General features: G+C 45.0%; 1 protein-coding gene across 3 annotated transcripts in view; it reads right to left on the bottom strand.

The window, feature by feature from the left end:
* The window catches only part of CACNA1H (calcium voltage-gated channel subunit alpha1 H), a 382,070-nt gene that overhangs the window by 153,622 nt on the left and 215,534 nt on the right, over positions 1-12,914 (bottom strand). For all 3 annotated transcript variants that reach the window (XM_040439279.1, XM_040439277.1, XM_040439276.1), the window contains exon 6: positions 10,093-10,252. In XM_040439279.1, the coding sequence (XP_040295213.1) occupies positions 10,093-10,252 (160 nt within the window). The remainder of the gene's footprint in view (positions 1-10,092; positions 10,253-12,914) is intronic.

The following is a 12,914-nucleotide window of genomic DNA, read 5'->3' on the forward strand; positions in this document are numbered from 1 at the left end:
ATTAAAAGTGTATTCTCACATCAGAATATACCGGTCTGGCCTCTGTGACCACCACCTAGTACATCTGAAACATAAGGGTTCCACCTCTGTGACCACCACCTAGTACATCTGATACATAAGGGTCCCACCTCTGTGACCGCCACCTAGTACATCTGAAACATGAGGGTCCCACCTCTGTGACCACCACCTAGTACATCTGAAACATAAGGGTCCCACCTCTGTGACCACCACCTAGTACAGCTGAAACATAAGGGTCCCACCTCTGTGACCACCACCTAGTACATCTGATACATAAGGGTCCCACCTCTGTGACCGCCACCTAGTACATCTGATACATAAGGGTCCCACCTCTGTGACCGCCACCTAGTACATCTGATACATAAGGGTCCTACCTCTGTGACCACCACCTAGTACAGCTGAAACATAAGAGTCCCACCTCTGTGACCGCCACCTAGTACATCTGATACATAAGGGTCCCACCTCTGTGACCGCCACCTAGTACATCTGAAACATAAGGGTCCCACCTCTGTGACCACCACCTAGTACAGCTGAAACATAAGGGTCCCACCTCTGTGACCACCACCTAGTACATCTGATACATAAGGGTCCCACCTCTGTGACCACCACCTAGTACATCTGATACATAAGGGTCCCACCTCTGTGACCGCCACCTAGTACATCTGAAACATAAGGGTCCCACCTCTGTGACCACCACCTAGTACAGCTGAAACATAAGGGTCCCACCTCTGTGACCACCACCTAGTACATCTGATACATAAGGGTCCCACCTCTGTGACCACCACCTAGCACATCTGAAACATAAGGGTCCCGCCTCTGTGACCACCACCTAGTACAGCTGAAACATAAGGGTCCCACCTCTGTGACCACCACCTAGTACATCTGATACATAAGGGTCCCACCTCTGTGACCGCCACCTAGTACATCTGAAACATAAGGGTCCCACCTCTGTGACCACCACCTAGTACTTCTGAAACATGAGGGTCCCACCTCTGTGACCACCACCTAGTACATCTGAAACATAAGGGTCCCACCTCTGTGACCACCACCTAGCACATCTGAAACATAAGGGTCCCGCCTCTGTGACCACCACCTAGTACAGCTGAAACATAAGGGTCCCACCTCTGTGACCACCACCTAGTACAGCTGAAACATAAGGGTCCCACCTCTGTGACCACCACCTAGTACATCTGATACATAAGGGTCCCGCCTCTGTGACCACCACCTAGTGCATCTGAAACATAAGGGTCCCACCTCTGTGACCACCACCTAGTACATCTGAAACATAAGGGTCCCACCTCTGTGACCACCACCTAGTACTTCTGAAACATAAGGGTCCCACCTCTGTGACCACCACCTAGTACATCAGATACATAAGGGTCCCACCTCTGTGACCACCACCTAGTACATCAGATACATAAGGGTCCCACCTCTGTGACCACCACCTAGCACATCTGAAACATAAGGGTTCCGCTTCTGGGACTCCCACCTAGTACACCTGAAACATAAGGGTCCTGCATTTGTGGCCACCACGTAGTACATATCTGAAACATAAGGGTCCCACCTCTGGGACCACAATGGACTGAAATGACGAGTGTTCCCTGGCCCCATCCAGCCCAGGTAACGGCATACAGGAGAAGAGTGAATGGAAATGAGAGGAGATTATATTTTACAGGATCAATATGGTCAACACTTGGATCCTGTAGCACAGAATGTAAGGTAGAAAGAATACTGAGCAACCAATCCCATCATGGGAATGACCCTAACACCAGGAGGTGATGTGGGAATGGGCGGGGATTGAAGAATCTGTAGCCAATCAGATCATGGTAGGGATCACAGCTGCAGGAGATGAGTTGGAAAGGGGCGGGGATAGCACTTTGTAACCAATCGGATCATAGCAGCAGGAGGTGAGTTGGGAAGGGGCGGGGATAGAACACTCTGTAACCAATCGGATCATGGCAGCAGGAAGTGAGTTGGGAAGGGGCGGGGATAGAACACTCTGTAACCAATCGGATCATGGCAGCAGGAAGTGAGTTGGGAAGGGGCGGGGATAGAACACTCTGTAACCAATCGGATCATGGTAAGGATCATAGATCATAGAATAGAAGGAAAATAGAATATCTTAGCCAATCAGATCATAGGACAGATCACAGATGCAGAAGGTAAATGAAGTGGGATAATACGGACTACCCACAGCAGGAGAGGAGCGTGTTGACCTTGGCGGAGGCAGTGACCTGCCCACTCATGTGATTATATTAGTAAGGACATAATACAGAGGCGACAGTTTTTGTGTTACTTGATCTGAAGATTTTGTTTTGCACTGGGTGAGTAACGGGAGTAGGCGACAGTGTGGGAAATCTGAGGCCGAACAACAAGCGCAGCCGCCATCAGTAGAGGAAAAATTGTATCATCTGCTATTTATCGAGGGTCTTAAAAAAGACCGGTCACTGGGACAACCCTAAAAGGTGGTGTAAAGGGTGCGACAGTTACATCAGCTGCTGAACACCCCTCAAGTACCAATCAAAGGGTCAAAAGCTAGCATGCCCTCCATGGTGATGAGGGGTCCCTACTGTCCTAACCCCATAGGGAGATCCAAAATGACATGACCTCAGGGGGCCTCGTGTCTAGTGCTGCGTCACCTTGTAGAGGCCCCAATTTGAAGAGATGATTCTGGTCACATCAACTATTATCACATTCTCCCTATCTTATCTGATTTTTGGGGTCCCTCATTTCACCCATTTTCAACCACTGTCATGGAGAATAAAGACATTTTCCATTCTGCAGACTTCACACCTTCTGCCAGCATTCCCTGCTTGTTCGGTGTCTGCACAGGGATTCTTAAGTGAGTATTTTTCACCTGGCATTGTACAGTAATTATACAGTGTGAAGGAAAAACTAACTGTTCCCCTGCATTATAGGAGCTCAAGCTTAGCTCCTGAGGCCAACAACCAGATTGTTGACTGTTTCCAGTAATAAACTGCAGAATTGTGAATGAGGCTCTGGAGTATAATAGAGGATGTAACTCAGGATCAGTACAGGATAAGTAATGTATGTACACAGTGACTGCACCAGCAGAATAGTAAGTGCAGCTCTGGAGTATAATAAAGGATGTAACTCAGGATCAGTACAGGATAAGTAATGTAATGTATGTACACGGTGACTGCACCAGCAGAATAGTGAGTGCAGCTCTGGAGTATAATACAGGAGGTAACTCAGGATCAGTACAGAATAAGTAATGTAATGTATGTACACAATAACTCCACCAGCAGAATAGTGAGTGCAGCTCTGGAGTATAATACAGGATGTAACTCAGGATCAGTACAGGATAAGTAATGTATGTACACAGTGACTGCACCAGCAGAATAGTGAGTGCAGCTCTGGAGTATAATACAGGATGTAACTCAGGATCAGTACAGGATAAGTAATGTATGTACACAGTGACTGCACCAGCAGAATAGTGAGTGCAGCTCTGGAGTATAATACAGGATGTAACTCAGAGTCAGTACAGGATAAGTAATGTAATGTATGTACACAGTGACTCCATCAGCAGAATAGTGAGTGCAGCTCTGGAGTATAATACAAGATGTAACTCAGGATCAGTACAGGATAAGTAATGTAATGTATGTACACAGTGACTGCACCAGCAGAATAGTGAGTGCAGCTCTGGAGTATAATACAGGATGTAACTCAGGATCAGTACAGGATAAGTAATGTAATGTATGTATACAGTGACTGCACCAGCAGAATAGTGAGTGCAGCTCTGGAGTATAATACAGGATGTAACTCAGGATCAGTACAGGATAAGTAATGTATGTACACAGTGACTGCACCAGCAGAATAGTGAGTGCAGTTCTGGAGTATAATACAGGATGTAACTCAGGATCAGTACAGGATTAGTAATGTAATGTATGTACACAGTGACTGCACCAGCAGAATAGTGAGTGCAGTTCTGGAGTATAATACAGGATGTAACTCAGGATCAGTACAGAATAAGTAATGTAATGTATGTACACAATTAACTCCACTAGCAGAATAGTGAGTGCAGCTCTGGAGTATAATACAGGATGTAACTCAGGATCAGTACAGAATAAGTAAAGTAATGTATGTACACAGTGACTGCACCAGCAGAATAGTGAGTGCAGCTCTGGAGTATAATACAGGATGTAACTCAGGGTCAGTACAGGATAAGTAATGTATGTACACAGTGACTCCACCAGCAGAATAGTGAGTGCAGCTCTGCAGTATAATACAGGATGTAACTCAGGATCAGTACAGAATAAGTAATGTAATGTATGTACACAGTGACTGCACCAGCAGAATAGTGAGTGCAGCTCTGGAGTATAATACAGGATGTAACTCGGGATCAGTACAGGATAAGTAATGTAATGTATGTACACAGTGACTGCACCAGCAGAATAGTGAGTGCAGCTCTGGAGTATAATACAGGATGTAACTCAGGGTCAGTACAGGATAAGTAATGTATGTACACAGTGACTCCACCAGCAGAATAGTGAGTGCAGCTCTGCAGTATAATACAGGAGGTAACTCAGGATCAGTACAGAATGAGTAATGTAATGTATGTACACAATGACTCCACCAGCAGAATAGTGAGTGCAGCTCTGGAGTATAATACAGGATGTAACTCAGGATCAGTACAGGATAAGTAATGTATGTACACAGTGACTGCACCAGCAGAATAGTGAGTGCAGCTCTGGAGTATAATACAGGATGTAACTCAGAATCAGTACAGAATAAGTAATGTATGTACACAGTGACTGCACCAGCAGAATAGTGAGTGCAGCTCTGGAGTATAATACAGGATGTAACTCAGGATCAGTACAGAATAAGTAATGTAATGTATGTACACAGTGACTGCACCAGCAGAATAGTGAGTGCAGCTCTGGAGTATAATACAGGACCAGTATTGGTAATACATATTCAGAAAGTGAGTGATCTTTGTATGCAGACTTCTTTATATCTATATTAGAAACGGGATGGCTCCTATAACATCCTATAGAGCTGCTGACATACCAAATCTTTCTCCTTCTTCTCCCTTGCTGTGACTGCTTTCTATACGGGGGACGTGCGGTGTCTTTATCTGGTGCCCTCTGCCCCCATTACACACTATATCTGCATTTAAATAGCACAACTTAACTCATCTCCCAACCTTTCCAAAATGTTTTTCGTCCTGAGCCGCATGAGAGGGAAAGTGGAATTTAAATGACTTCTTTGCTAGGAGCTCCACTGATGAGCCGCCTGACAAACTGCAAGAGGCAAAATCGCCTTGTTCAACGGATGACCCCGGCAGATGCCCAGATCCTGCCAGTCCACACATGCAGATGTGAAGGGCAGTATTTTTTTTCATTTGTAGCATGGCGGTTATTATGCAAGCGTGTGGCACTATAATGAGGCTAGATTGTGGCACTATTATGTAGACACTAGGCACCGTATAGCAGTATCATAAGGGACTTGTATGGCAGTATTAGATGAGCAGGATGATACCATTGTGCATGCACTGTTATGTAGCTGTTGTATGACACTTGTCACAATATTGTAGACACTAAACATTAGTATATTGTGTCACTGTATGGCAGTGTATAACCTTTTTGTACTTTAGGTACAGTACAGACCAAAAGTTTGGACACCCCTTCTCATTCAAGGAGCTTTCTTCATTTTCATGACTATGAAAATTGTAGATTCACACTGAAGGCATCAAAACTATGAATTAACACATGTGGAATTATATACATAACAAACAAGTGTGAAACAACTGAAAATATGTCATATTCTAGGTTCTTCAAAGTAGCCACCTTTTGCTTTGATTACTGCTTTGCACACTCTTGGCATTCTCTTGATGAGCTCCAAGAGGTAGTCCCCTGAAATGGTCTTCACTTCACAGGTGTGCCCTGTCAGGTTTAATAAGTGGGATTTCTTGCCTTATAAATGGGGTTGGGACCATCAGTTGCGTTGAGGAGAAGTCAGGTGGATACACAGCTGATAGTCTTACTGAATAGACTGTTAGAATTTGTATTATGGCAAGAAAAAAGCAGCTAAGTAAAGAAAAACGAGTGGCCATCATTACTTTAAGAAATGAAGGTCAGTCAGTCAGCCGAAAAATTGGGAAAACTTTGAAAGTAAAGGCTATTTGACCATGAAGGAGAGTGATGGGGTGCTGCGCCAGATGACCTGGCCTCCACAGTCACCGGACCTGAACCCAATCGAGATGGTTTGGGGTGAGCTGGACCGCAGAGTAAAGGCAAAAGGGCCAACAAGTGCTAAGCATCTCTGGGAACTCCTTCAAGACTGTTGGAAGACCATTTCAGGGGACTACCTCTTGAAGCTCATCAATAGAATGCCAAGAGTGTGCAAAGCAGTAATCAAAGCAAAAGGTGGCTACTTTGAAGAACCCAGAATATGACATATTTTCAGTTGTTTCACACTTGTTTGTTATGTATATAATTCCACATGTGTTAATTCATAGTTTCGATGCCTTCATAGTCATGAAAATAAAGAAAACTCTTTGAATGAGAAGGTGTGTCCAAACTTTTGGTCTGTACTGTATGTGGCACTATTATGGGGGCAGATTATGATACTATTATGCACTGTATGACACCACACAATAATGTAGTCAGTGAATGTTAGTACAATGTAGCGGTATTATATGGGAAGCATACAATACTATTATGTAGGCAGTGTTGTAAGGGCAGTGCATGCTACCATTGTGTATGAACAGTATGAAAAGGGGCACCCACTGTGCCACTGTATCTGTATGGCAATATTACATTAGTATGTAGTACTATTAAAGGGGTTTTCCAAGTGTTTACTATGCTCAGGATGGGTCATCAGTATCTGATCAGTGGGGTCCAACCCTTGGGACCCCCCACCGGCGCTCCTGTGAGTGCAGTCTCCTTCTCTCTATACTCATCAAGCACAGCGCCGTACATTGCATAGTGGCCGTGCTTGGTATTGCAGCTCGGCCCCTTCACTTCTTTGGGCTCTGAGCTAGTCTAGGACACGTGACCGAGGAACGTGTCGTCGCACGGCCTAGGAAAATCTGAAATAAGGCCGCAGCACTACTGCAAGTGCTGGTGCCTACTCAAACAGCTGATCTGTGGGGGTCCCAGGTGTCGGACCCCCACCAATCAGATACTGATGATGACCTATACAGAGGATAACACTTGGAAAACCCCTTTAATGGGCAGATTACTACACTATTTTGTATGACAGTATTATAAGAAAAGTGTATGATACTATTAGGTAGTCACTGTGTTTCAGTATTATAAGAAAGGTGATACAATAATATGGTCACTGTATGGCGGTACTATAAGGCCTCTTTCACACGGGCGTGTCCGGATTAGGTCCAGATGCATCCCGATGCATTGCGACAAACCCGCGCGAGTAGGAACGCAATTGCAGTCAGTTTCACAGAAGTTCGGGTTTGGGTTAGTTGTAGTGTAGATTGTATTATTTCCCCTTATAACATGGTTATAAGGGAAAATAATAGCATTCTGAATACAGAATGCATAGTACAATAGCGCTGGAGGGGTTAAAAAAAATAAAAAATAATTTAACTCACCTTAATCCACTTGTTCGCGCAGCCGGCATCTCTCCTGTCTTTATCTGTGAGCAATAGGACCTTTGATGATGTCACTGCGTTCATCACATGGTCCGTCACATGATCCATCACCATGGTGATGGATCATGTGATGAGCGTAGTGACGTCATCAACGGTCCTATTGCTCACAGATGAAGACAGAAGAGATGCCGGCTGCGCGATCAAGTGGATTAAGGTGAGTTAAATTATTTTTTATTTATTTTTTAACCCCTCCAGCGCTATTGTACAATGCATTCTGTATTCAGAATGCTATTATTTTCCCTTATAACCATGTTATAAGGGAAAAAATAATGATCGGGTCCCCAACCCGATCGTCACCTAGCAACCGTGCGTGAAAATCGCACCGCATCCGCACTTGCTTGCGGATGCTTGCGATTTTCACGCAACCCCATTCATTTCTATGGGGCCTGCGTTACGTGAAAAACGCACAAAGAGGAGCATGCTGCGATTTTCACGCAACGCACAAGTGATGCGTGAAAATCACCGCTCGTGTGCACAGCCCCATAGAAATGAATGGGTCTGGATTCAGTGCGGGTGCAATGCGTTCACATCACGCATCGCATCCGCGTGGAATACTCGCCTGTGTGAAAGGAGCCTAAGAAAAATTATATTATTTATGTGGTCAGTGTATGGCACTAATTTAAGGAAAGTGTACAATTCTATTTTGTAGTCACGGTATGGCAGTGCTATGAGGGCAGTGTATGGCACTATTATGTGGTCACTGTATGGCAGTGTATCATACTATTAATCAGTCACTGTATGGCAGTATTATGTGGTCACTGTATGGCAGTGTATCATACTATTAATCAGTCACTGTATGGCAGTATTAGGAGAAAATTGTATGATACTGTTATGTAGTCTCTGTATGACACATGACACTAAGTGGCGCTGCTATAGCACTGTTACTAGGCCTCATTTTTAACACTATTATTTAGACAGTAGTATGGCGGCATTCATTTACTCCTGTTTAAAATAAACATTTTTTGTTGGCCCCACATTTTAGGGTCCTCCAGAGACATTGGTCAGGTCATTATCGGTGTAGATGGCAGGGGTTACACAGAGTCGCTGAGAGAGACGTCCCGGAGCTGAGACAGAACGTTCTCTTCATCTCTCAGGACCCCCGTCTGCTGTGAACGAGATTACAGTAAACCCGTATCAATGACACTTGACGTGTCCGCCCCTCCAAGTCCTCACGTTTCCACTTTACGTTTCTGCAGAGCATCCATATAGGGTCTGGCGGCTCCCCGTATCTCTGACCTTTCGGGCCCGCTCTCACCCCACTGTCCTCTCCTTATCTGTGACAGACCCATTATGGACACAGGACGGGGCAGGCTGGTACTGCGGCTGATAACGCACATACGGAGACGTCGCCTAATCTCCTTAATGGCCTCTTATAGGAGTCCTCCTCGTGAAAGGATGGATTAGCGTCGCCATCGGTGTTGGTTTAAGTGGATTAATGGTAAGGGTTAATCTCTTTTCTTTTTTAGCAGCGACTGGAGGTGAAAGTTGGCTATTTACGTATAATCATAAGCGGCGGGCTGACATGCCTAACGTCAATTACAATTTAGGAAGGATCCCGCCTCGGGACGGCTTATCCCTTTAAGAAAGCCTTTGTGGGGTATACCGCTACATGTGTTGGGTGTGCACTTGTTGCCTTTATTAGTCTTACCATTAACATGCAAAACGCTCACTTACTCCAACAGAGGGGAGATCAGCGACTTACAGACACCTCCGGCGCCGCTTATCTCAGGAGGAGACATAGGATTCTGACAGGGACCTTAGAAGCCATAGGAGTCAGAATCTTCCCGTAGCCGTGGGTAGTTTGATCTACAGTCTACAGCAGGCGTCCTCAAACTGCGGCCCTGCGGCTGTTGCAAAACTACAACTCCCAGCATGCCCGAACAGCCCACAGGTATCAGCCTACAGCAGGGCACTGTGGGAGTTGTAGTTTTACAACAGCTGGAGGGCCGCAGTTTGAGGATGCCTGGTCTACAGGATCAGACTACACTGGACGTGTTTGTAGTCTGTAACCATAGAAACACATAGGTTTGCAGAGGAGCTGCATAGACTAAATAGATTTTCTTAGAAGGTTTATTTTTTAAAATAAATTAAGATAAAATTTAAAAAAATGGTTGCAAAAATATACAAAAAAATGGAATGATCATTTCCCATGTAAGTAACAAATATAAAGATGTTCTTCGAGGAAAGCTTAGCGACAACCAATATGACCACCAGGGTGGTCGCCTAGCTTTTCCGAGAGTCTAGGATCAGAAATGTAATAGTAAGGAAAAAGGGGAATAAGATTTGTCATTTAGGAGCTCAGCCGAGGGACCTGTCACGGCGGCCATATTGGTTGTCACCCAACTTTTTCAGGAACTATAGGCTGAGACCGGCCATTTGTTATGTTATCCACCTACAGCATGAGGCTAGTGACGCCAAAGTGAGAGAACTTCACTTACTTTGCGAAATCTTGGTCAATGAAACACCGGTTTCGGAGTAACCCCGCCCAGAGCTGGACGCCGACAATCCCGAAGATGAAAAACACAAAGAAACACAAGAGAAGGACGTTGCCTAACATAGGCAGAGTATCTAACAGCAGGGTCACCAGTATTCTCATACCTGCAGAGGAAGACAAAGACACAGGGAATATTACACAAGTAGTTTAAAGGGGAACTCCATATTTCTAGTTCTAGTTCAAAATAAAAAATAAAAAAAATGGATGATGCCTGAGAGTAACATAATAAAAAATAAAAAATTGTGACAAAATAGAATTGTTTTTAAAATGAGGAGTTCCCCTTTAACTGCCTTTTTTTTTAATGTTGCTGGGTCTCCTACTACAGAATTGATAGGGGTTGTCATCCAGCTTTCCGGAGATCCTGATCTGCATTAAAGGGGTATTCAGACTATAGAATGCTTTATAAATCCTGTGACTTTCTAACATTTGAAAACCTAGCCGCACCATATTTTACGTCCCACCCCGTAACAGCCACACTTGATGATAATCCGGTAAATCTGATACTCCGGCACAGAGCTGAAGGTTCTCCACTTTGGACAATCTGTACTTGGTAGAAGGGTCGTAGGACAACGCACTTAACACAAAGTGTCCTCCAGCGATCAGCCGTGATCTGTGGGGAAACCTGGCAGTAAGTGTTTAATTTCCCTGCAGCGCCTCCGCAGGAGAGATGAAGTATTACACGGTGTCCATTCCCATCGATGGGTTGTGTGTGTGTAATGCAGGACAGGATGGGTCCTCCACTCTGGACAGAGCAAACAGAGGACCCCCCCATCCAAACTCAGAATTCTCTAATAGGGTGTAAGAGAGTGGGACAACCTCTTTAACATATATTTCCATGGCTGCCCCGATAATTCAGAACATTTGATAATCTGGCATCCGTTTCATCCCGTTAAAGGGTTTTTCTGGCAGTAGAAAATCGAAGATCTATCCTCAGGAAAAGTCATCAAAATCTGATCGGTGGGGGTCCGACATCCGGAAAGCACAGCGCCGTACATCGTATAGTGGCTGTGGCTGGTATTGCAGCCCAGGCCCATTCACTCGAATGGGACTGAGCTGCGCCTAGGCCATGTGACCGATGAATGTGACGTCACTGGCTGCAGTGCTCAACGGTCTGATTGGCTGGGGGTGCTGGGAGTCGGACCCCCACCGATCTCCTACTGACGACCTCTCCTGAGGACAGGTTATTAATATTCTACTCCTGGAAAATCCCTTTAAAGGCATTTTAACACTTTTTCTTTTCTTGGCGAATATTTTTTTGTGCACGGATAGAAATTAACATCCTAACAAACAATATAATACAATTCGCTCGGATTGAGCGCCATGACGACCAAACAGCGAAACCAAGAAAACAAATAGCCTCTCTGTGCTGAACGAGCCCTCGATATACTAAACACCAAATAAACAGTATAAGCCGCTCTAAATCCGGACGCCCCCGCACCCCTGTAATGCGCCACGCACTATCGCTGGGCCAAAGCATGTTCCATTAACGGTCAATCGCAATTAATAACAGACACAGAGCGCCTGTGTCCATGAATCACCTCGACTGGAATACTACCACCATCTTCCAGACTGATGATGGGTAAACCCTATTATTGTTAAAGGGGCTCTGCCCTGTAGGGTCTTCTAAAGCTGAGCACTGTTAGTCCTGCTGCTGGGGAACCAAGTGATCGGCTCTAATCTCTGAGGGAACCCAGCAGCAAGTGTTTCATTTCCCTACAGCTCCACCACAGGACAAAGTAGGCATTACACCGTTTGCATTGAAATCAATGCACTTCCTGTGAAATGTATGGACATGTCGGGTCCTCCAGAGGTGAAGACGCTCCTGAATTTGGCCTCTTACCCCCTAGAGGGGTAACGTGAAGCTCCTGGGCTCCAGAAAAGCTATGCGTCGCCAAAGCCTGGGGGGGCGACCTCTACCTCTGCACCCCCAAGTGTTTTCTAACCCCTTTAAATATGTACCTGCCTTAATGTGCCATAAAAAAAATCTGCAAGACACCTGTTCTTGTGGAGTTTGATGTCACCTGTCACAATGGATACAAGTGTCTGGTGTCTCCTTGTCACCTATCATTATGTCATTGATGAAAAGAAGCCGCTCTCTTCCAAAAACAGCGCCACACCTGTCCACAGGTTGCGTTTGGTATTACAGTTATGTCCGAGCTGCACAGCCAGGCACAAGCCTCGCACGTGACTCTATTACTGACTCTGTGGGACCCGACATATCCATGCACAGGTACGTTCATTTCAATGGAACTACTGTGTAATGCTTCATTTCCCCTGTGGGGGTGCTGCAGAAAAAGGAACACTGGGTTCCCCAATAGCTCGCAGATGATCTCTGTGACCAGCTTATCACTGGCCCCGTTTAAAAACATTAATATAGCGCTAAGCATATGTTCACATATCAGGAACACACGTGCACTAAAAGTTTAGATTCCGACTAATAAACTGATGAAATCCTTAATCTATCTTTGTAGTATTTGGCGCCAGTTTCTCCGTATAGACATAGAGTTACATGATGACATTCTGCTACCAGCAGCCACCACTAGAGGGAGCTGACTGCAGACTGTGTTATTATGGAGTTCAATGTATGGACAGTATGCAGGCAGCTCCTGAGCTCCCTCTAGTGGTGTCTGCAGGTAGCAGAATTCTATGATTAAATTATATGTCCATGCAGAGGATCTGGAGCTTTGTATCTGAAAAAAACCAAAAAACTAAGTTCTAAGTATTATAAAGATATATGAAGAAATGAATCAGCATAGAATGCTCTAA

This window comes from Bufo bufo, chromosome 7 (genome assembly GCF_905171765.1).
Source record: "Bufo bufo chromosome 7, aBufBuf1.1, whole genome shotgun sequence".
Lineage (NCBI taxonomy): Eukaryota > Metazoa > Chordata > Amphibia > Anura > Bufonidae > Bufo > Bufo bufo.